General features: G+C 40.9%; 1 protein-coding gene across 2 annotated transcripts; it reads left to right on the top strand.

Annotated features, from left to right (window-relative positions):
* The first annotated feature begins 579 nt into the window (after positions 1-579).
* Positions 580-26,182, top strand: usp5 (ubiquitin specific peptidase 5 (isopeptidase T)). Of its 2 annotated transcripts, none has more exons than XM_080427651.1 (20): positions 580-867; positions 2,664-2,792; positions 3,362-3,419; positions 3,752-3,879; positions 4,623-4,768; positions 6,916-7,100; positions 9,176-9,270; positions 12,439-12,632; positions 13,939-14,010; positions 15,609-15,696; positions 17,067-17,192; positions 17,411-17,564; positions 18,374-18,542; positions 18,973-19,061; positions 19,666-19,794; positions 20,258-20,401; positions 20,930-21,072; positions 22,215-22,365; positions 23,003-23,087; positions 25,334-26,182. In XM_080427651.1, exons 1-20 carry the CDS (start codon positions 760-762, stop codon positions 25,425-25,427), a joined length of 2,487 nt encoding a protein of 828 aa, XP_080283777.1. In that variant the 5' UTR covers positions 580-759; the 3' UTR covers positions 25,428-26,182. The 2 variants fall into 2 exon arrangements, with proteins under 2 accessions (XP_080283777.1, XP_080283776.1); XM_080427650.1 differs by having other exon boundaries at positions 19,666-19,851.

The raw sequence follows: 26,182 nt of genomic DNA, 5'->3' as shown, positions 1-26,182 counted from the left end.
GTGACCAATTCTACAATTTCTATAATATATACACTTGTAAACTGTACAGAAGCATTTCGTAAGTATCATGTGAGAGTACAAACTTACAGTATGGTGGTCAAGAAAGATGATAGTTGCTTTTAACATACAATGTACTGCTTTGAACCATAGAGTTATAATCTATCGCTTTGAACAGCGATTTCACTAAAATAGATGATCTGTCAGTCGAATACGGTGACTGACTCCTAGCTGAATCCTATCAAGATGTTGAAATAAATATCAGGCAAACTGACATATCATGTGTTATTGAATGTGTGACGATGTGTATTGCAACTGATTATGTTGAGAGAAGAAAATAGACTGTTTTATGCAGATTATAGATATTTGGGGGGATTTGTTTTGAAAATTAAATAAATAAATACTACAACAACAACTACTACTACTACTACTACTACTACTACTACTAATAATAATAATAAGGGTAATAATAATAATAATAATAATAACCTCAAACACCAGTCTTCAAATATGCCGAAATAAGCGACCTCTGGAGTCACCGTATACGATAGGTCACGAGAGTGGCTGTAACACACTCCGCAGCTGAGTGTGAGACAGCGTGTGGCCTTCCGTTCCGTCGGAGCATCACAGTCACAGACACACTGATTCATTCAGCGGCTCACAGGGAGGAGAAGGAGATCCTAAACTGCAGCCACTATTTCCGAGCCGTTTCTATCAAAGGCTTTGGGGTCCAAACTCAAAGGCAGGACTAGCTAGCTCGTCATGGCGGAGGTCAGCGACGTTTTGATGTCGGTTTTGTCCACAATTCGGGTACCGAGGCCCGGGGACCGTGTCCACAAAGACGAATGCGCCTTGTCATTTTCCACGCCGGTAAGATGTTGTCCCCTCAACAGGCCAACAAACAGTGTTGTTGCCTTTCAGGTTTCCTCCATTTATGATGTGCAACGAAACGGCATGACTACCATGTTATCTCGCTTTAGCTTATTAGCCTCCTTTGATGTTCAACTCAGACACAACTTAACAGTCAAGCTAAAGCTAGGCTAAAAGCTAGGTTAGCTGTTATAGCCCTGTGTTGTCAAATTAGCCTGCTAGCTAGCTAACGGTCTACGTGGTGTCAGCAATGACATGGCACTTGATGCTCAGTTTTCATTGAAACACCCAACATTTAGAGCTTTATTCGTTTGGTCTGTTAGTTTTCTGATAGTGGACGGTACGTTGATGTCATTGTGGCTGAATGGCAGCAACACGTTAGCAAAGCAGCCCTTGCTCATAATGTAATTGATACTATTGACATGAGCAGACAGTGTTGTGTCCACTGTTTCCACGGGTCTTCACATCATGGCATAGCCTGATTTAACTGTGTGCAAGTATGTTTGTCATGTGCTTCGTTTGCAACTGACTGTATACTGTATCTGCTGTGTATACAAGTGGTGTAGTTGCAAATAACCCTTATAATGAATCATTTATTGGATCTCTATTAATGTTAGCTGTGCCAACATTAACCACATGATCCCTACTTGCAAGCTATCCCAACCTTTAAGTTGCAATTCCCTCTATTTGACAACACCATTTGTGAGACAGAAAAATCCAATCTGACTGTATTAAGTGACGATAAAATCATCAATATTGCGTCTCTAAGGACAGCATGGGTTATCATCTTTGTCTCTGTAAAGCCTTAGTTTCTCAAAAATCTATTGTTGTCATGTTATGAGCAACTGTCTGTAAGTAAACCCTGTGAAGCCATAATTCTTCTAAGTGTTCTTCTTTTGCTGTGTTTTACACATGCATTACAGCCACAACATGCTCATTATTGCCAGGCATGTGAGTGAAGTGGTTTTGTGGAGTGCTCGTTTTAAATCACTCAACGTCCTGTTTCCAAATTGCACATATGCAGGACGTTGAGTGATTTTAAAACAAGCACTCCTCAAAACCACTTATGCTTGGTGATAATGAACGCACATAATGTAGATGTACAACACAGCAAAAGAAGAAGAACACTGGAATCATGGCTTTACAGTGTTTATTGACAGAAAGTTGCTCATAACATTAAAATGGTGGATTTATTATAATGGTGGATTTAGGCTTTACAGAGACAAAGGGTATAACCTAAGCTGTCCATAGATGTGCGACATTGTTGAGTTTATTGTCGTTTAGTACAATAAGATAGGACTTTTCTGTTTTATGTCAATGGAGGGAATTGCAACTTGGAGCAGTGTTTCCCACTCCCCTTACGGGGTGCCAAAGATCACAGGGTGGCGTGAAATGTTTGGAGGTAGTACACACTTTTAAACATGTTGCACAAAATCATAACTCTGCTTTCATTCACTTTCAACTTGCCATCCATATTGGGCAAGTCATTATTATTGTAAAAAGAAAAAAAGGTAAAACATTTTCAATTTGTTTTCAAAGATTTACAAAAAAGTTCTTAAAATAGTGAACATTCAGCAAAAATAGCAGATCTACATTGCAGCACGTTGTCAGCTTGTAGATCGGCTAATTTCGGCCAAAAGATTTGGTGTGGAGGGAAAAAAGGAAGTATATAGACCACTTGGGGAATTCACTAAACTAAGTATATGTATAGGGTTTAAGTGGTTAAGCAAGCATTAGCTCATTTAGTTTTCTAGTACTTATTGAGCATACATGGTGACTGCTTTCCTGAACTGCAGGAGAGCGAGGGAGGACTGTATGTGTGCATGAACAGTTTCCTGGGCTTCGGCAGCCAGTACGTTGACAGGCACCATGCCAGAACTGGACAGCGGGCGTATCTGCACATCACTCGGACCCGCAAGACTCAGGTAACCATTATGTTTTACGGCTGTGATCACACTAGTTCAGTGTCTTAGTCAAAGGATGCTGGGTGTATGACAGGATACATGACAGTGATTATCAAATCACTGACCTTTTTGGTTACAAGATCGAGTCTCAGTCAGATGACTTAAGTTAAAACCACTGCCACCCTGTCTCAGTTCGACAATCGACATTATTTATTTTCCTTCTGTGTGAAGGGCCCTAATAGACATTCATGTAAATACGTTTTTGTAGTATGGGTCTAAAAGTGGGTAATAAGCAAGGGATGATGAATGGTGAGCACTGAGCATGAGTGTTGATGGTGATTAGACCCCGACACGAAGCAAAGGGGTCTTTATCACCCTGAGCAGGTTTATTTCTCAACAATGACCTCCTCACCATTCATAATTTTTATTTACATAGCTGCCTTGTTGAATACGGCCAGGAACCAAGCACAGCCGATTGCTTAATTCATTGTTTGATGCAGGTGCGTTGTCCCCATGACCATCGGTCTGTTATTGATAGCAGGACACATTCGGCGTCCACTTAGTGATTCCCAATGCTTTTTTCTCCTCAGAAGGAAGATGACAATAACTCTGACCCACCTAAGAAAAAGCCCACTCGACTGGCTATAGGTAAGGGCATGGGAGTGGAATTCACAAATGTACGCATTTACACAATATCACGTGTACAGAGTGAATAAAATATTGAATTTATTTTCTACACAAGGAAATTCACTTTTGGCTATAATGATATTATATATTAGTGATTAATAGTGATAGTATAGTGCTATATTAGCATTCCAATACAACAGGTTACAATAAATACACAAACACTCCACAATGACTACATACTAACTGTAACTGATCATCAGATATAGTTATGGTTGAGAAAAAAAAAACGCAATCCTGATAGTATCAGTCGTTTTGTTAAAGAATGACCATGTCTTCATTCACCATTCGCCTAGGAATCGAAGGAGGATTTGATGTGGAGCAGGAGCAGTATGAGGAAGATGTAAAAGTTGTCCTCTTCCCGGACAGACAGGAAGTGACATCAGATGACCTTGCTACCATGCCTGATGTTGTAAGAGAGCGGGTGAGATACTTGTCCACTGAGGTACCAGTGAGGTACAAGTCAAGGTGCAACAGCAGATAAAAATCTACTGCTTAGTTTTACTTGACAATGTTTAAAAACTCATAAGCATGCATCACACACGCACGCACGCACGCACACACACACACACACACACACACACACACACGCAAATTGTTCGTTAAAGACTGATTTGCACTAAGGTCCTTGATCTAAAAGTTAAGACAAGACTTCAGTTTTGTTTTCAGCCTGGCATAAAACAAAACACTTTTATCTGAATGAAACGTATGCACAGAACCGTACAAGATCTTACAAAAACATTTGACCCTATGATACCTTACTAGACCAAGTACACAAACATAATACCATCTTGAAGTACATAGTAAATGTCTTTTGATATGTTTTAATTATTACATTCCCAGGCACAGGCTGGTAAAGAAAAACTAAGTTTGGCCACAAACAACAATACAATTATTTTGTTCTTAGATTATAAACACCCCAAAGAATTAATAAAAAAATATATCATAATGATTGTACATCAGCCAGGCAAAAAAAAAAGATAAGCAGGAAGCAATGCCTCGATAACATCGCACATCATAGTCACTCATGAGTGCGAAATGCACATTTGTCATAAGGGTAATATGACACTACATAATTTCACTGTCAAATTAACCAGTGTAGAATGCAGTGGGGCTTAAAGTGGGTCAGCAGTGTAGAGAAGTACTACCCTCTGTTTGTTCCCCCAGGTGTCCCTGTCCATGGATGGTCTTAGGGCGGCAGACTCAGTGTCGCACGCCCTGCAGGTCCAACAGTGGGACGGAGAGGTGAGACAGGAGTCTCGGCACGCCAACGACCTCAAACAGCTAGACAACGGGGTCAAAATTCTACCCAGGTGAGACGGGGGAGACATTCCACCTGGCTACATTTAGGACACGGTTCTATGCAGAAGGGATGTCTTGTCAAAGTCACTCTGACCCTAGCCTGACACTCAGCCTGAATTTTCATTTCGTTTCACTCCATTATTCAGTCTGAAAGCCCTCTCAGTGCAGCCGTTTTCTGAGATGGGGGCGTGGCCAAAGTGGGACTCTTTGGCGATTGGTTCATACTGGATTATCCCAGTGCCGATTACTCCGGGCCATCGTTTAGATTTTCAACCGAGAAAACCCAGACTTCTACTGAATAATAGGCTAGCGATTTCAGGGGAGCCAGGCTACTCTGACCCTTCACCAGATTGAAAATGAAATGATGAATTGTAGAGATGGTGTCGGGATTGCAAAACAGCAGAATAGAAGGCTCCAGTCTTTCCATATCACAAACCCAATAATAGCTGAAAGGGAGACGGCATAATGGGAGGCACAGGAGAGAGAACATGTAGACTGACATACGTGTATGCCTGTGAAAACAAAAGGCTACCTAGAACAGAGGTTCTCAAACGGTGAGGCGAGGTAAAGTATGTTGTGGATGGCCATACTACTTTATTTAACCTGGTCATATTCACAAGATTCGTTTACTCTTTTCAGAATATACCCATTTTCATCCAATGCATGTCTAATTAGACATGTTAATCACAGCCTTTTATTGGGAAACAAGGCCCATCAAATTAGGAAAATGTGTCTCCAAAGTGCAACAGGTCTCAAAGTAACTCTTTTTGTTCATAAACAAACACTGGATTCTGCCAATGTGTAACATTACATCAGATCGATGGATCCGGTCCGGATCTTGTTCCTAATTCAAATAGTAAAATCAACATGAAGTAGACGTTTGTTATACATTGGCTGAATCTGCTCTGTTTGTGGTTGTTTATGTGCAAAAAGTTACTTTGAGACTTGTTTCATTGTACAATATAGAGGAGACTTTTGGATTATTTATAACACAGCAGTTAGCTACTGAAAATATCTCACCAATTTTGGGATTTACACCATGGCAAAGTAACTACATAAAGCAAATCTCTTCCATAAGTGTAATTTTGCTTTAACCTTAGAAAAGAACCAACTTCAAGACAACCTATACAAAATGACCAGCTGCAAGCCCACCTACAGCCACTGAGTGGCGCCATTGAGATACATTTCACTGTAACATCCAGCAATGTAAATGCAAGTCTAGGCTTTTAATCTGATACAGTACCATAAATCAATTGAACGCACCAACAATGGAAGATTGCGATCCATGATGGGGCAGAGTAGAACCTGTTGGCAGCCTGGCAAACAGCGCTGGATGGTGGATTATGATGTGATTTAGCAGATGGTGTTAACATCATTTGTGGACAATAAGCACAAAGTACTATAAAGTTTCAAAATATTTTCAGTAAAAGTGCACAATTTTTACCCCCCCCCAAACATAAATATTACAGACAGTCAGCCAACAACAGGGGTGGGGCTGTGGTCACTTAAATACATTATAGTATTTCGAGCAAAACGCCAACGCTGAGCTTACGGTTCACCTCCTCAATGCACAACAACTGCATATTGGTTCTCCATGTAGAAACTACCACCGCCCCACGTCAAACTTGACCAGCTACAAGCAATGGCAAAGAGCTGATTCGTTTTTTAAATTGGGCTCCTGACCTCTTCTAATATGCACAGCATATTTCAGAATGAGTTTACAGCTAGCTAGTGACGGCTGACATAAGCTTTGAAAAAAGGGAAAATCTATCCTATATGCATCACTTTCTCATGTGTCTCTGCATCTGTATAGCTGATATGAGCTGCAATTTATATAATATATATATATTTCTGTAAGATTTGATTGAGTGTATGTGAAGTATCTCTGAATAACGAAAACATGCTCTACATAAAGATTACAAATGCCTTGAGATTTGGGTTTGACCTTCGGTCTGCCAAAAAAACACTGATCCAATGCTACCATAAGAAATTCTTGCACAGCTTTTATTGTCATTTGATTTCTTTTTTCCCTTTTGTTTGAGGAGAGAGATGTTATTTGCCTTGTTCATGTTATCACCATATTGCATTTGCCCATGTGCTTTTAATCATGATCGAAATAAGCTACGGTAATACTAAGCTTTTCTTTTGTTCTTGCTAGCGGCTGGCGGTGTGAGGTGTGTGACCTGCAGGAGAACCTGTGGATGAACCTGACGGACGGTAAGGTGATGTGTGGCCGTCGCTATTTTGACGGCACTGGCGGGAACAACCACGCCCTGCTCTACTTCCAACAGGTGGGACATCCGCTGGCTGTCAAACTGGGCACCATCACCCCTGATGGAGCAGGTGAGGGTTCAAGGCCAAGCATTTTCCTAGGTCTAAACATTACATTTGGTTTATCGTTATGCCCATTATTTTTGTTGCTGCTGTGACCACTGGGAGAATTTAAGAACAGGGTTGTGCGATATGACAATTAGATTGTGAATGATTAAAATGTCTCTATAATCTGCCTTTACAGAGAGAATGTTATTATTGTACTGCAGTGCCTATTCTATCAGTTGCAGCAGTTCTATACCTTCATTTATACTCTATAGGGTAACGGTGTCACTCAAAAAACTGTACTACAAGCTAGATTTATCACTACACATTGTTAGCTTGTAGATTTGTTCTTTTTGCTCATACGCGCATTCAAAGTTCCCTCCCCCTATTTAGTTTGGCAGCATAGCAGCAATGGATGACAACATGGACAAGTTGGTCCTTAAAAGCATTTTGACATTGGTGATATTGACTGGTTTGGATTTTTCAAAACGTGCTCTGTCGTTAGACGAGTATTAAATTTTTACATTATTCGCATGTTGGACGGAAACACGACAAACCTTTTTAACCACCTCAAAAGAATGAGCACAGTCAAACAGTGAGTGAGGGGATTCCAGCACATTAGTGCATCAGCTGCAACTACGCAGCCTGCTGCTTCACGGCCAAAACAAACAAGTCTAAGGAAGGCATTAGAGCATTTCTCAACCTTTTTAATTTCAAGGGCCCCAGTTTGATTAGCATTATTTAGGCCACAGACGCCCTTTTGAAGGTTTTTTTTCCCCTTTCTTTTTTTGTCTCTGGGACCCCAATCTACACAGTAAAATCCTGTGTTACTTTAACTCTTGAGAGCGTACAAATGGAACCATTTGGCTCCTAACTCTGTCATTTAGCTGTGGACCCCCTGGAACCATGTTATACTTTTTATTTTTAGGTTGTTACCTTTTAGGGCTATAGTTTTTTTTTAAGTTCAGTAACTCGCAAAATAGTCTTAAAGATCAAGATGAAAATAATCATCAATTGTGATAAAATTGTGGATCGTGATCCTGTCTGAAAGAAATTGTGATTTGATATGTGATTTGATTTTGCCATATTGCCCACCCCTGTCCAGATGAGAGATTGGAGGTCAGCAAGTTCAGTCTACTTCAAAAATGTATTCTCTCTGAATGGGTAGTTTGGTTTTGCGGAAAGGCATTAAATTGAGACATTAAATGGACTATGGAAAGGAAAAAAAATAACAAAGGAATTGGGGGCACGAGATTACCATTACCACAAAATGTTACGTGTAGGACTGTGGTAGATCTGTTCAAAAGAATGGACTGCAGGGGAAATTGAAAATACGGTATTGTCAAGTGTCCTTTTTATAGGCAGCGACGATCCCATTCTTTTGAACGCACATTCTGCATAGTGATCAGATCACACGTGTGGACTGTGTCAGTGGCCTACCTACAAACTAGGGCACTGGTACGGACATTAAGGCAGTCTGTCCCACATATGAACATCGTTAAGCACATTGACACAACGCATCACAATGCGTCGCATTGTGAGCTAATACATCGGCTATTTTCTGCAAAGAGTGTTAGTGTAAAGGGAAAAAAGGAGAAGACTTAGTACAGAGCCTGGAATCTAGACTGATTGCTACGTTCTGCGTTTTGTTTTTCTCACTTCGCTTCACAGTCTTGGTAAGCCTCCGCGCACAAATGGGAGAAAACGGCTTACGGCTCCTGATTGGTCTGGGGGGGGGGGGGAATAATAGTTCTTGATATTACTTGATGAATCTCAAGTAGAAAAATTAACTAGCTCTTTGTGGAACAAAGGCTTTTGTATGAATATTTGTTTGATTATTTTTGTCTCGGTCTCAGAGTCACTTTGTTTGCCAAATGCAGTGCAATGCCAGTATAGTAATTTGTCTTGGTGATGCTGCTGGCATCAAACACGGAGACACTGACACAGTAACATAAAAACATGAAAATGACATACACTGTGCATTCAGAACTGAACATGCAGCATGTGAATGCCTAAAGGTGAGAGTTTAGCAGACTGTATTAGGCTACTGTAGAAATCATTTAAAAAGAGACATGTCCTTATTGATGGAATGTTTTTTCCAGATGTGTACTCCTATGATGAGGATGACATGGTGCTGGATCCAAAGCTGCCAGAGCACTTAGCTCACTTTGGCATCGACATGATGACCATGGAGAAGGTAGGACCAGTACACACATAACGTATCTGTTGGTTTCCCTCAGGAAGCACTCGTCTTTCCCACATGTGTGTACTGTATGTGCACGTGTTCTCCCTACTAATGTACGCTCCTGACTGCTGATTTGCATCCCTGACAATTACAAATTAGGCATTTAGCAGACGATCTTTTCCACAACGACATACAAGTGCGAGATCGGAATATGAGAGTAAGCAAGAACTATGCAAAAAAAACAAGGTAAATAATCCCAGAGTGCAGAGAGAACGGTGTAGTGCCTCAAAGAAACTAAGATGCCAGGTAAACAATGAACCTGGCAGCTGTCCATGCTATCTGAATCACAATGGTAACACAAATCTTTGAAATAAAAACATTAGAACAAGTGATCAAGATATATCATCATAGTAGACTAGCATCAATCAAAAGAAATGCAAGAAAGGGTACAAGGAGAGTGAAGTGCTAGGGGGTTGACGTGTAGTCTGAAGAGGTGAGTGTGAAGACTACGGCCAAAAATTGGGATTGAGTCTGCAGTTATAAACTCCCCATTGCAGTTATGACTGCAATGGGGAGTTTATTCCACAGTTTGGGAGGGGGAAGAGTCTAGGACGTGTGTACTGTAGCATTGTGTACGGTGTTTTAGGGAAGGCTCATACAGCATTCCTGTGTTAGCTTATCTAAAGTGAGCGGGATGGGTTGTTGAGTTGGATCATGCCTTGAAGGTATGGGGATGCCATGCCTTCATTTAACTTGTAGGCCAACATCAGCGTTTTGTACTCTGTGCGGGCAGTAACCAGGAGCCACTGAAGGAAGCGAAAAAGACCAGGCGAACTGCGGCATAATGGATTATTTGGAGGGGCTTAAGTGAGCATGCCGGGAGGCCAGTAAGGAGGGATTTACAGTAGTCGAGTTTGATTTGACTCTAGTCCGGCGGGCATGGGGGGATGAAAGCAAACCTTCCTAAGAAACATGGTATCTGACCAGTCAGGTAGGAGAAACACTTTAGTGCTGTCCCAATAATGCCACGGTTGGCAAGGATGTCGGTGGTCCACTCACTGTGTCAAATGCTGCTGAAGAATCAGGACTGCAGGTTGGGAGGCAGCATAGTGGTTCTTTGACTGCAGTGAAAGCAATTTCACTGGAGTGGGTGCGCTGGTTTGAATCATGACTGGGTTATTCTGTAAGAGATGAAGAGAAAGCTTTCTATTGCTTAGTTTACAATTACATGTGACATAGGTACATGGGGGGTTCATATTATACAAATTATTAAAATTGAAGTAGCCCTGATGTAGAAGTTGATATGGAAGAAGTTGGATTCAGCAAATTGGAATGGGACTGCCAGTACTGCCCATCGTCTTGCACCAACGTTGCTGTACTCTGTGTGTGTGAGAGTGAGTGTCACTGTGTGACCAAATGGCTGAGCGATATTGAATGGTTCTCCACTGGCAGTACTCCAGATTTTTATGGGCTGTTCTGCCTCAAAAAGCCACCTTCGATTACTCGCTGTTACAAGGAGGGCTCTGAAATTCAACCGCAGTGCGATAGGGACTGTAGATCATCTTAAAACTCATGGCTCAACCCCTCCAAAAAAGCAAATTTTTATTGAACGCCCCCTTACCCCTCCTCCACTCTCGACTCCTCGGTCATGGCACTCTTTTATTACAGTCTATTATTTATACATCGCTCTTGGCCGTTATTTTTCACTGTTTCCACCATTAACATGGCAGACCTTTCCTCTTCCCCCTCCTCTGTACTCAGTTGGCCCCTCCACCTCTGTTTTGTTGTCCAGTCCCCCCACCTCTGTTTTGTTGTCCAGTCCACCCCACCTCTGCAATTATTTACCTCACCTCCTGTTTTCACACACTTCGTCCCTTTCTTTCACTCATCTTCCCCCTGATAACGTGACATGCCAACATCATGCATAATCCTCTGATAGTTTTTTATTATATTGGATTTTCTCTTTACTGCATTTTTATGTTGTATTGCATTGGTATCCACTATTGTATTTTTATGTGTAGCTTTTATTCCTTGGTGCTGCAGTGTTGCATTTCCTGCCATGCGGATAAATGAAGTTCACTGTATCTCTTCTCAACTTAAAGTCCTGCTCCCTCCCAAAACCCTTTTATTATTTTTTGGGTTAATGTGTTTTTGAAGCTTAACCGTGAAAAAGTTTCTTGAGTTCTGTGTATCTCCAAACTTTAAAGGTAATACTGTAATTGCTATTCTTTTGTTAAAGCAAATTTCTTTTTTTAAAGAGAACCCATATGTCAGCTTAAATATTATAGTGTTCCAATATTGTCCACTTCCCATTTCGCTTGTTATACTGTACCCTGGATCAGTTCTCTCTCCTGATTGGATGAAATTGGTATCCTGGCCTGAAACAAGCACTCTATAGCGATGATATAGCTATTTATTTATTTAATACTTATTTGAACAAAAACAATCACTTATACCATTACATTACATTACAGTCATTTAGCAGACGCTTTTATCCAAAGCAACTTACAATAAGTGTATTCAACATAGGTAGGGAACGAAAACTACTAATCACCAGAAGTCTTTAGTGCATTTTCTGCAAAAACAAGCAACCAAGAGTATACCTAGCGCTAAGGTAAAAGTGCAATATATCAGCTACCTATTTCCTTAAACAGCGTTTTAATATAGCGTTTTACAACTAAATCTGGTCTTTTGCCATAGCACTCACTGAATCCAGGTTTGACGCAGGGCACGCAACTTGGAAGGGCTGTGAAGTACATGCTGAACGTCAATCAGCGCCTCATTAAAGACATGCATTGGTCAATGAGGAAGTGTGCAGGTATGAGTGATACAAAATTAGCGCTCCACACTTGGATGCCGTTAATGAGGAAGTCACTGACTTGATATGATTTCGCAGCAGTGTGTTTGGTGTTTATGTTTGGATGTTCTATGTGGCTACTCGTTGGATTACCCGATCTTATTGGAGTTCTAAAGTTTTTGGGGTGAGAAAAATACTTAATATTGAACAGAGATGATTTCTCTTGAGGATTCAACCACATCAGAGGACATGTGGACAGTGACTTTAAGCCTTTATGTTATCAAGGCTTAACTCTATTTTCAACTTAACTTTTGACTCAACCTTTGTCTTAAGTGTATTTTCATGTCTCCACCCCCTTCTCCCATCTCTCATCCCATCTGTAGACGGAGCGAACGATGACCGAGCTGGAGATTGCAGCGAACCAGCGGGTTGGGGAGTGGGAGGTGATCCAGGAGTCGGGCACCACTCTGCGGCCCTTGCATGGCTCTGGCCTCACTGGCATGAAGAACCTGGGCAATAGCTGCTACCTCAACTCCGTCATGCAAGTGCTCTTCACCGTGCCTGACTTCCAGAGCAAGTCAGTAAAACCAACCATCTGTCTCATTCAATTTTCATACTATATGAGCTTTGTGAAGGTCTCCTTTTACTATTTACTCTCTCCTCTCTCGTTCTCTCTCTTGCCTCTTGTGTTTTGGTCTCAATTCCTCAGTTTCTTAAAATGGTGGGTGAATTTTCAGCCACCGTGACCAGAAAACAAAACCTGTTCTCCATCATCTTGTCTTTCGGGTCTCCTGGCTTTCTCCCTTTTAATGAAGTTGTTCGAATTATAGTCTATAGTATAGCAAGTCTTTACAAGACTCCCGTATAAAGCCCAAGCAACAGCAAATGCATCAGTAGAGAAGCTGAGAAAAATGTGTACCGAATTGTGAGGTTTGGAAAATCTGAAAATGTGTTTTGCAAAAGTCTGTCTCATGGTGGCGCTATAACAGGCTGATTTGAAAAACACTGAAAAAGCCCACTGGGAGTGTGCGTGCAAAGTTTCCCGTCGATCGGTCCAGTGGTGCTTGTAGCATGTCGTGTAAAACGAGCCCCTCCAGCAAACTTTGAAAGCCAGTCGTAGTCAATCAGAATATAATCCGAAAAAAGTGACGGATACATCTTGATCACACGACTACAGACTACAGGGATAAGGATAAAACCGGTAGAAGTAGTAGCAATAGTTGTGTTTTGCAAATAAAACGCAAAATGACTTTAATGACTGTAAAGTGGAAATGAGCGTGGCCTATTTGGGGAGTTGTGTAATGATCCAATTAATCCAGAGTGAAATAATTTTGATTGTATGAGCTACAGTTCAAGAGTTGTAGGCCAAAACGTGAATCGGCCTATTATAGCACTGCCATGTGATAAAATAAAATAAAAGAATTAGGGTGGCATTTCTTCCTTGGCCCAGCGGGAATGTGCGAGCGAAGTTTCTCTTAGCCAATCAGGATGAATATGAAAATTGTGACAGATCCGTCTTGATCACATGACTGGTAATGTCTACCGATTTGCGTGATGTTTGGACAAAATCTGTAGGAGTAATGTCAAAACATTTGTTTAGCTAAAATCTGCCTCCTGGTGGTGCTGTAACAGGCCGTCAAAATTTGGGGCAGAGGTTTTTACTCGGTGCCGGAGATTGGCTGCACACAGACGGACACACGGACGGACGGATGGGGGCGAAAACATAGTCTCGGCCACGCCTTCGGCCTGGCAGGCAACAATTATCTCTGTCACTGTATGTGCTGCCTAACTTTAATGATCAAATGTATCACTTTGACTGATATTTTTTTATGTGAAAAATATACCAAATGCTTTAAAAAAAAACATTTTCTTCTTTGACTTAGGTATGTGTCCAACATTGACAAGATCTTCGATGAAGCACCTAGTGATCCTACACAGGACTTCAAAACCCAAGTGTGAGTGTCCTCTTACATCGGAGCCGATTTGAGACTGGTCACATCAAGCAAACAGGATAGTGATTTAATTTATCTTAGGTTTTGTAAAGGAATTTCTGCTTACTCCTGAGATGGTTCAGTGGAGAGAGAGAGAGAGACTCTCTTACTGAGGTCATGAGCTTGATTTTAAAGCCTAAAGCCTAATTTGTACTGTGTAAGAAGACCCCTGCGAGCCAGGTTTTTGGCTCATGGATATAATTTGGAACGTCTCGATGGCTGTGAGCCACTTGGCTCATACCTCTTGAAAGTTCTAGCGGCTCACAACATGTCATTAATGTCTCACAGCGTTGTGTTGCTTAAGGAGATGAGAAATTCTTCTTCTATTCTTCCATGTCCATGGACACAGGATGCTTGTCATTGACCTCATGTGTTGAGTTTAAATGCCCGGAGCTGTGAGTCATGAGCTATTGCTCGTCTTAAACAGTATAAACTAGGCTAGGTCAGTGCCCACTAGAGATGGGTGGTAAAATGGAATAGATAATGGATGAACAATCTGTCCAATTACAAAAATTGCTTTCAAGTGATCCATTGATGGGTGTTGATGGGTCACTTTGGTTCGGTGATTGAAAAGTATCAACGATCATTAGTAGTATGGTTGTGCTAAATTTGTAACATGAGTGCATGCACATCATTGGATAATACATTTTCTAAGGTCACTGGGATTCAGGAGTGCTAAGCATGAAAACCGCAAGCCTCTAATCTGCTACATCAACGATCATCTTGATGAAACATCGCTGCAATCATTTTATTTCAAGAATCCAGATTGACTGGCATAATCAAATGCATTTAATTAAAGACTGAAATTGCTATAATTCTCTTTGACGTGAACTAGATTATTAGATTATATGTCTAAAAACTGTTATGCATTTTAGTCTAAGCCAATCGAGATTTAGTTTTAGGCAAGTCTAAGACTTGACTAAAACTAAATCTCGATTGGCTGCCAAAATGAACACGGTTGTCTGATATTTTATTTCACAGATAATGTAATTGACAACCCTCACCCTGTCAGTTGAAACAGTTCGATTTTCTTACCTTTTCAAGTAGTCACAGAATATTTATCTCCAGTATGATCGATCCGCTGATGGTTGCTAATCACGGAGGGTTTCACTGTGCTTCCACGGGGGGGAAAAAATTCATCGCGACCTCCCCTTCGCTTGTTATACGCCGTTGAAAATAGCATGTCTTGCCAAAAATACATAGTAAAACACAGGAGCCGAGATACAGAATATTTCCCAAATACTTTAACCAGGAAGTGAATGAAGCAGTAAATCTTCGGATCACGTTATCTCCTGGTTCTGTTTAATAAAAATAATTTAAAAACTCGGCGACGGTAGGCTGCGCCTTAGCAGAATCCGAAGAGAAATCTCGTCGATGGTAGGCAAAGAGTTACATGTTTTTTAAGTACAATTATTATAATACCCCTCCCTTAGGGAATGGCTCATATATGTGTGTATTCCCTCAGGGATGACTCAGCTGAGTGACCATTTCCTTTTGATCATTTCCATTTGAAAGGATATGATGGATCTAGGCTAATAATATCCTATGCCTGTTTACTACAGAGCCAAGCTCGGCTACGGTCTACTGTCAGGAGAGTATTCCAAACCAGCACCAGACCCTGGAGATGAAGCTGGCACGCCTGAACCCAGGGTGAGCAAGAACTAGAACCATAGAACTCATTGAGATGACCATGGCACGTTATTATAAGGTTACATTCTTGGATCAACAACATTATTTGCAGCTAGTAGTGAGGATCAGATTTAGACATTTGATCTAAATCAAGACCATATATGAGTGAGCAGAGGAGGACGATATGATAGAGGGATTCAGGGTGGACCAGGGGATGCAATGTACTTCTGAAAGTTCTGACAGAAGCACTCATCTCATAACAGAAGATAGAAATGGACACTTTTTTTGATTGATAAAATTGTATTTAAGTGAGTTTTTATATTGGTGAATCTCAATGTTTTATAGATTTTTTTTTTAAATAATGAACTAAATTGTTGTGTTAAAGGTAGGATAAGTGATTTTTTTTTTGTGTTAATCTCCATGTTTCTCCAGCTCTTTATTAAATAGAAAATGCATTTTCATGTCGGGATACCAATTTTATCCAATCAGGATAGAGAACTCATTCAGGATACAGATTAAACAAGTGAAATTGGAAGTGATGACACATGAGCAGACAAAATTGAAACTTGGACACTATAAAAAATGAAGCTGATAAATGGGTACTCTCTCCTGATTGGCTGAGATTTTGCCATCTACCTGAAAATGTTTTTTTCTGCTCATTAAAGAGCTTGAGATACAGGGAAACCCCTGTTACTAAACAAACACTCTAAATAGCAATGATTACTTAGCCTGACACTCAGCCTGAATTTTCATTTCGTTTCACGCCATTATTCAGTCTGAAAGCCCTCTCAATGCAGCCGATTTCTGAGATGGGGGCGTGGCCAAAGTTTATTTTTCAAAGACTCTTTGGCGATTGGTTCATACTGGATTATCCCGATCCCGATTCGTCGTACAGATTTTCAACCTAGAAACACCCGCCTTCGACAGCGTCACCAGACCCTGAATGCAAGGCAAACGATTCAGGGGGTGGAGCGAGGCTAATGATTACTATCAGAATATAGTGCTTTAACCTTTTTTAACAAAAAACGTTGTTTATACCAAAAAATATCACTTACCCTACCTTTTTAAAATAGCCAAGCTCAATCCCATCATGGCATGTCGTGAGCTTTTAGATCTGCCACATTTTGCAATTTCTTTCATGTTTGCAATTCCACATTTTCCCTCTAAATTGATTATTTTGCTAAAATCGATGATTTCTTATAATCGATGAAATCTATTTGTTCAATTAAGTGTTGCACCCATACTGCTCTGTGCTCTGACTGGATTGTGAAGCCAGGAGAGGGAAGAGCCAGGACCCTGAATGTCTCCATGTTTAACTCTGGTGATTTGGGGGAGAACATGGTTCACCGATGTCCTCTAGTGACGGGTCTTGTTCATACTCTGTTTTCCAGGGAGACCAAGTGGGCATTGCACCACGCATGTTCAAAGCACTTATTGGACGGGGCCACCCGGAGTTCTCCACCAATCGGCAGCAGGATGCCCAGGAGTTCTTATTGCACTTCATAAACATGGTGGAGGTAAATCCGCTGTCTGCCTCAATCATTTGGTGAACGAAACGATTATATTGCACTTGCTTCTGTTAGAGACTGCATGTTAAATAAAGTCAAATATTTCAGTAGTAGCATATGTCATTTTTTTTTACTAATAATTATTTAAGATGGCATCATAAATTTCAGTTTCTATTTATGCATGACTGGTGCAATGCCAACTTCCCTCCCCTCCTGTGTCCTTACAGAGGAACTGTCGTTCGGGGCAAAACCCGTCTGAAGCCTTCAGGTTCCTGGTGGAGGAGAGGATTGTGTGTCAGCAGTCACAGAAAGCCAAGTACACACAGAGGGTGGACTATATCCTCCAGCTGCCTTGTCCCATGGACCAGGCCACTAACACAGGTAAGGGCAAGCCTCGGTAGAAAGAAGGAACTTGTCAAACTCCAGAGAGAAATTGCAGGCATACAATGTGACATCAAACCGGTGGCTTGGTGACTGTATTTGTATCTGTTGCAGTTGAACATTTTTAAAATATTTTATAGAACAGAATCAGAATCAGTTTTATTGTCACATCACAGGTTTACAAGGTAAAAAAGTGGGTGAAATTCGTTTTTGTACATCGTTCCCATCGCAACGTTAGTTTCCATAGAAAGAAGAGGGGGGGGGGGGGAGAAGAAGAGGGGGGTGGGGGGCAAGTGGGAAGGAGATCAAAACAAGAGAGCAACAGAAGGCCAGACAAGTTATCTACATATTTACAAAGTACCTGAGATAATAAAAAACTAAGGTGCCTGAGCATAGCAGCAATGTATGTATACTGTGCATGTTATACTTATACTGTGCATGATATACATATGGACGTTAAGGTGCTTAGAGGAAAAGAGCACAATAAGAAAAGACAAAAAAAGTCAGTGCGTTATACATGGGATTAAGGTGAAAAAGGTCAGTGCGTGTCCACCTAGGGTGGACTGACCCTAGTATAATCCGCAAGTAGCTCATTCCTTAAGCAAGTACTTAAGTCTTATTTAACGTAGCGCACGGATACCTCAACCTGCCACCCTGAATGGGTCACTTTGAAAAATGTCCACCCTGGCTGATGCTCTAGACTTTTGCAAAGACAACAGTGAGGGTAGTTGGCAGAGTGCTGTACGGACTGGACACTGGACCGTCAATCCTAATTGTTTCCTCATTACATCTCTGTCCTCCTCTAACAGAGGAGCTGCAGGAGGCAGAGCGTCGACGTGAAGAGGCCGACTCGTCAAATCCTCCACCGACGGTGCGTGCCCAGATTCCATTCACAGCCTGCATGGCTGCTCTCAGTGAACCAGAGGTCCTTACAGACTTCTGGAGTTCAGCCGTACAGGCCAAGACCACCGCTACCAAGTAAGGAGAAAGACACACACGCATACACACACACACCCCCATACTGGAAATTGTTTTCCATCATTTCTAAGAAGCGTATATGAAAAGGTTCTTTCCAAAATGAGATATTCAGCCATCTGGAAAAGAATGCCGCTTACTCGTAAGAAATTACGAGTACAACAGTAAAACTTCCCTTTACAGGATAGATTACTGAAGTCCTTGGGGGACAAAAGGATACCAATTTAGCAGGCTGTGATAAAATGATAGATGGCATGAAATTAAAGCATCATATGCGTTGCTATTAAAGCTGTGGTACTTCTTAAAACCTTTTCTTTTTACCACCTTTATTTTGATGATAGTCATTTTGGGTTTTGTAATATTGATACATTTCATCTGGGAGTTTCCCCCCCCAAGGGTTTTGGTATAGCATTGTCCTTTTCTTTCTATTCAGAACAACCCGCTTTGCCTCTTTCCCTGACCACCTCGTCATCCAAATCAAGAAGTTCACCTTTGGCCTTGACTGGGTCCCCAAGAAACTGGGTGAGTACAGGTTTATGGTTCCAAATGTATCTTTTAAGACACATCTGCAGACGGAAGATTAGGAGATCAAAATGCTTTTTATTTGCCTTTACCTTGGTGACACTGATGCATGGACAAATCGTACAGTCACTGTTACAAAGCAATGCAATCAGAATTGCCGTTTCAAAGCTGTTGATCAGAATTGCCGTTACAAAGCTGTCCATGAAGAATTACAGTTATTAACCCATCCAATCACAATTGTCATTACAAAACCATACAGTGAAAATCATCATTACAATTTACACAATAAAAATGTAAACGGGTGCCCTGGTAAATAAACATTGCAACATTCCCAATTAAATTCCTGCCAGAGACCTGTGTTGCATGTCCTTCCTCTTCTCTTCCTTCAATTTCCTTTCTCAACTATACGATGTAAATGAAGCAGAAACTGCCCAAAACATGCTGTATATACAGTATATATAACAAAAAAATGTATCATAGATTGGTCATATTGGAGAATTAGAAGAACCTAGAATTAGAAGAGCCTAATGACGCCACAGGTGAGGGCTTAGCATTACTCGACAAAACACGAAGGATGACAGACGTTATTTGCGTTCCTTTGCAGACGTGAGCATCGACGTTCCCGATACACTGGATCTGAGCGCGCTCCGTGGGATGGGCCAGCAGCCAGGGGAGGAGCTTCTGCCGGAGGTGGCCCCACCCCCACTCATGACCCCTGACGTGGAGGTCAAAGGTATCCTGGGTTTCCACGGCAACGAGGAGGACGACTCACTCTACTCCCCACTGCTGTGTCAGTCTGTCTGTCGTTTCTGCCCTTTATCTCCTTCCTCACTGGCAATGTCCGTGTTCTCCATCTTTCCTCCTTCTTTTTCCTTCTTCTCATTCACCTTTTTTGTTACGTGTTCCATGTTCTAGTGTGTGGAGATTTTTTATTATTTTTTATTTTTAATGATCATTTTCAAATGATGGGTTTGCCAGTGTGTTTTTTGCATTTTACATCTACTGAGGAGAACCAATTAAGTTTATTTACTTAAGTTACTTTTGAGATCAGAAACATATCCACAAGAATTAAATCAAAATGTGAAAAAATAACTACAACAACATTGTCTTGAAACATCTCATCGCAGTACAACGAAGCCTCTTTTGAGGACATCCAAGTAATTCAAGCTTCTCTCAAACGCCCCCCACCCCCCCAGCCCCAGTCCTGGACGACTCCACTGTGTCCCAGTTGTGTGAGATGGGATTCCCTCTGGAAGCCTGCAGGAAGGCAGTCTACTACACAGGCAACACTGGAATCGATGCTGCCATGAACTGGGTCATGGGCCATATGGATGACCCAGGTTGGTAAAGAACTGTCAATTTACCAATTTCACTGTTAATTGGGGTAATAATAATGATCATTATAATAATAATAAAAAAAAAAAAGTTTAGCAGTTGATCAATTGTATGCTTTTTGTTAAAAGCAAATTGTGAAGTGCTACTGTAAAACAATAAAACCTACCATTTAAATGTGTACATTAATATAGTATATTCATATTGTAAGTGTAAGTATCCACTGCACTGATTATTATTAGTATTACTTCCCCTACTTATAAAATGCGCTAACTAATTTATTCAGTTACTTTTTGAGAGTAGTAACTACAACGAATTACAAATGTTTAGTAACTTGCCCAACGCTGTTATGTAATACCCCTTCAATTAAAAGGGGTATTTCAAGTACCACGAGACCAGCATAGTGAGAGCAGAGAGGGACAATGATGGACAGATAGAGGTTAGTCTAGGTTTTACTGATGTCAGAAGAAAAGGGATAGAAATCTGAATCAAATGCACGTCTAAAATGGTCTCCCCTTTTTGTCGATTGGCTACAGATTTCTCTGCCCCCCTGGTGTTGCCTGGCTGTAGCTCTGCTCCGGGGACCACGCCCACAGAGAGCCTGTCTGAGGAGCACCTAGCAACCATCGTCTCCATGGGCTTCAGCAGAGACCAGGCCACCAAAGCACTTAAAGCCACGGTGAGCAAAGGTCCAGGGTTAGCTAGTCTAGACAGAGACGTTTACTCAAAGATAGTTGTTAACACATTGAGTGCCAAAAACGGTCCGGACCGTTTTTGAGAAGCCATGCGTTGTGTGCCAAAAACGGTTATGACCGTTTTTGGGAAAAAAAAAAAAATTTAGACTCCAATCCACTTCCTGGTTAACTTATGACTTCAAAAGCCTGTATCTCGGCTCCTGTGTACTTTTTTTCTAAAATATGTATTTTTGACTATTTTCGACTATTTTCAACTGGCTGCAACTATGGAACGGATTACCTAATGTTTTAATTTTTTTCCCCCCGATTGTACGAGACCTCTATGTGTGTAATGAGGGGATCACCTTGAGGACGGTGATCACTGAAAATATTTTGTGACTACTTGAAAAAGGTTCAAAAATGGTTAAAAATCCAGGCACCGACTGTACCCTGTTTTAAAAAGACCCTGGCACTCAATGTGTTAAAAGCTGGTGATTGTTGCAAAAAGTGATTTTTCATTCTCATGTGGTTTTGGATGGATGGCACCTCAGTGGGATGTTTCACTTGAATTTAACTGGTCATGCTTGGTAGAGCCTGCTCATAATGTCCATTCCATCATTTTGACAGTTCTTTCTGTAGCTAGTACAACCAAAATAAACCAATATCTTTGTTTTACACGGCGTGGCTCTGCAGGAGGTAAGAGGGTCTGTGTTTGTGTGTGTCTGTGTGATTGTCTGGAGCTAAACTGCTTGACTGATCAGCATGACATTTCTTGTGCACAGACTGCACACTGCCATTAGGCCAGCTTTGTACCATGCATTTCTTTTTTACATACAAATGTTTAAATAACATTTTTAGCACTTGACACTTTAAGTAAATAACATGGAAAGTTTATTTGTATAGCAAAAAAAAATGTTTTACATTAAACATTAAACAAAAGAAACACATTGGCAATAGGAATTGGATCTGGTTGAAACCGTACCCAAATTCGGAGTCATACATCACAGACACCTGATCCACGTGATTAGATTTTACACACAGTGTGTTCACAAAACGTGTGAACAATTCTTTTTTGATTATATTGATGAGCCATGGAAATGTTATCCTCTGGTTGTGAACGACTGGCTGTATGTTCTATGTGCCTCAGAGCAACGTACTGGAGCGGGCGGTAGACTGGATCTTCTCCCACTTGGACGACCTGGAGTCCATGGATGTGTCTGAAGGAGGCCGCTCTGCTGGAGAAAGCGAGGGCATCAGGGAGCCCCCTCCTGGGCCCCGCGTTAGAGATGGACCAGGCAGTGAGTTGACTGAGTTTCACAGAGAAAATGAGAGGAAGGAGCAGGCAGATATTGGGCATAGCAGTGGTGGCCATTTTGTGGTTCCACAGATAGAAAGCCCATTCGTTTTTCCCATAGAGATTTCCCATCCAGGCTCCTAGTGAATGGTAACCACAAAACATTTGATTGTTTCAAAAAATGTATCTTTTATTATTATTTTTTTACACAGAACCAAATGTTTTATGGTCATGATTCACCAGAAGCCTAAATGGCTTGGTTCCAGGCTTAAAATAATTAATATAAATATTTTCAGTAATCTCCATGGGGAAAAATGAATGGGCTTAATATCTCTAGAACCACAAAATGGCCACCACTGCTATGCTCTATTATTGGCTTGTGGTTGCTTAGCATGATGTTCAGATCGCTTTGCATTATCCCATGTCTATTAAATGGATACTTACAAACAAATTCAACAATTTGACAGGAAATTATTTAAACACGTTTGTTATTACAAGCTTGGAGGCACCATAGCAAAGTAAACTGCAGAAGAGCAAAATCAAGTATTGAACAAGGCTGTATGATATAAGATAAATGACATCGCTACATTTATATTGTTGTTTGATGACACATCGACTTGTATTTTTTGCTTCTTGTCCAGAGTATGAGCTGTTTGCCTTCATCAGCCACATGGGGACAAGCACAATGTGTGGACACTACGTCTGCCACATCAAGAAGGACCAACAGTAAGTACTGTACTCTTTGGAAATATAATCTGATAACCTAATTCAGTTTGGCGATACTGTAAATATGATTTAGTTGTTGTAGAACTCTCTGTTTGGGGGCAATGTTCCACCTCTGATCCTGCTGTAATTTGACATAAAGGTCACATTTTCCTCCAATATTCTCACTTAAATAATATACACATACACAACAGTACATTTCAAAAAGTTAGTATCAGTCCTTTTTCAACTCGTTCAACTTCATAATGTTCAAAGTAGTTTGGTGATGCATGCTCAACAGGGGGCACCATACTCCTAAGTGTTTACATTACATTTGTTGTGAACATCACAGCCAAGTGCAAAGCCAGGGTTGATTTATTTTCCATAATTTATTTTCTTCTATCAATTGCTCACACTGTGAAGTTTTGGAATTAATTGAGAATATTTGTTTCTGTATTCTTCATTCACCTTGAAGGAATGCGACGCAAACAAAGAAAATGTTTGATGGATTGGAAAAAACAGGTCCAGGATTAACGACAGCAAAACCAAATCAAACATCTGCTTATATACTCAAACACAGCTCTCACAGTATAATGCAAGTGTCTTGTATCTTGACCATCTCCTCATTACTTCCAAAACACACGCATTTTCGCTGAAATTAGTATTTAAAAGACTTACGGGATAAACAGTCTCATGCACTAACGAGGAACGCATCTGGGTGTGCCCATGGGGTTCAACACAACCGAGTTCACACGCACGTGCTCGCCCAAACGTGTGCTTTGTTTGTGCGTGAGACTTTTTATCCTGGAAGTGTTAGAAATAGTCAAGTTTCAGCAAAAAGGCTGTGTTTTGGAAGTAATGAGGACACCGACTGGATACAAGACACTTTGATTATACTCTGTGAGCTGTGTTGGAGTTTATACACAGATCTTTGATATAGTTTTGCGACACAAAATAAATTGATAGAAAAAAATGTATTTTTCGGGGTGATGTATATATTTAAGGGCAACACAAGGAAAGTTTGGTTACCTAATGTTCATGATTGGATGTCTTCTAATAGATTCACGACAAGCATTACATTTTTTCATCCAAGGCAGAGTTTCTGCTATGCAATGTTTCTGGCCAGCCACCGTTACCGGTGAGATTACATTTTTCGAGCCAAAGGATAAATTATATGTATTATAATGTATAATATCCACAAACCGTATGAGTTCGGTTCCCTGTTTTATTATCGTCAAATTGTGTCCGGGTTGGTTCAGATTTACCTCAGTTCCCGGGTCTGTTATCATGTGTAATACCTGAGTTAACCGAGAAGACCGTACTCAGCACTGATCAGGAAGAGAGAAACGCGTAAAGTACTTCGCCTGATGATTCAGGCTGATGGGGCGGCCATAGCTAAGTGGTTAGTGAGCCCGCCTAGGGAGCCAGAGGCCCTGGTTGCCCCAGGTACGATTCCAGGCCACATATGTGTCGATGAAATGAAATTTGTCCCTGAGCAAGACTCTTAACCCCTAATTGCTCACAGGCCCTCATTGGAAACAAGCCCGCAAGGACTTTCATGAACGTCCTGTTAAAAGGAATTATCCTATCCTTTATATAGGATCTGAAGTGCAACTGATGAGCAAGCAAGCTCTCGGGAATTAAACCACACTGATGATTCGCCAGTCCAATGTAAGCTTATAAGTATGATTTTGAGTGTTACTTAACCCAAATAATAATAATAAAATACTAAAATTGTATTTTCCCAATCGGCCATGGTGGCTGGCGTTAAGATTTTAATCTGCCAATATTCCGGCCGCTAACGGAAACCCAGACCCAAGGACCAAGTCCAAATCTATCCATCTAAAGTGATTCACACATGTGTACATATAATGCGTATATATTTCTATGTGTATATGTTGTGCATTCAATGATTTTATTGTACATTTTGTGTCTGTGCCATCACAGGCATTCTATATGAAAATAATGTCTTACATTAACAATATGCCAATATTCTACAATTATTGACCTTGGAACATATGTTCGGTGTCCCTAAAAATAATTATAATCATTTGTATAGCACCTTTCAAATGAATTGAAATGAAATTAGGTACATACATAATGTTGTTAACCAGTGATACCAAAACAATTAATTAAAAGAATATATAAGTATACCAGCAACAAACAGAAGAACAGTAATTATAAACACAAGTGCACCAAGCACTAAGGCTGCTGCCTTAAGAAATGAAAAAGGCCTGATGTTTCTCTCCCTCTCGTTTGTCCTGTGTCAGGTGGGTTATCTTCAATGATCAGAAAGTGTGTGCCTCAGAGAAGCCCCCCAAAGACCTGGGATACCTCTACTTCTACCGGAGAGTGGCCGAATAAGGCCATGGCCCGTTGTCAAGGTTTTGAGTTACAGGGGAGAGTGTGGACGCTAACACACATGCACAACACAATAAACAACACGCCACCACAACGCATAATCGCACACCTCCAACCAAGCTACTAAGAATGCCCCCCTGGCACGCTTTGGAACATGGCAAAATTAGGAATGTAAATACAGATATGGTCAGACAGCTGAGTGTACCCACTTCAATCCGTTCAGTGGAGGTGTACAGTTGTAGGTTTTCACTTCAGTACACGGAACGTTTTGTGGGAGTTTTGAATCACGCCCTGTTCTCTCCTTTTAGTAGCGTAAATGTTTGTCCCACACCGTTAACTCTCCAATCCACATTGTCATTTACTGGCAGTGGTGTATGCTGGCCCTCTGCATACCAACATGTTGAATTCCATCATGCTTCCTCTGTGCTCATTGGCACCAGCTTTGTCATCAGTTCAAACAAGCCCCGCCTTCCAACTCCTCCCTTCTCTTCCGTAGCCACCCTGTTCGGTGAGGAAGTGAATAGCAGTTCAGCATCCAAGATGAGACACAAATTGTTCAAATGGAAAACAAACAAAAAAAAAAATTGTGTTCAAATGAAATAAAAAAGAAACGAAAAAATACCAAAAACCAAACTGGTTGTTGTTTAAAGTACGGTTGTGGGTGATATCTGGGTGATTTTTGTTTTTACTTTGCAAAAAAAAATAAAAAAATCCTTTGTTACTTCTGCTCTGACAAATAAAGACTTGTCTTTCTGCCA

This window comes from Gymnoscopelus braueri (assembly GCF_963280865.1).
Source record: "Gymnoscopelus braueri genome assembly, chromosome: 4".
Lineage (NCBI taxonomy): Eukaryota > Metazoa > Chordata > Actinopteri > Myctophiformes > Myctophidae > Gymnoscopelus > Gymnoscopelus braueri.
Note: the sequence above shows the minus strand (reverse complement) of the source record. Positions and strands in the feature narration are given on the sequence as shown.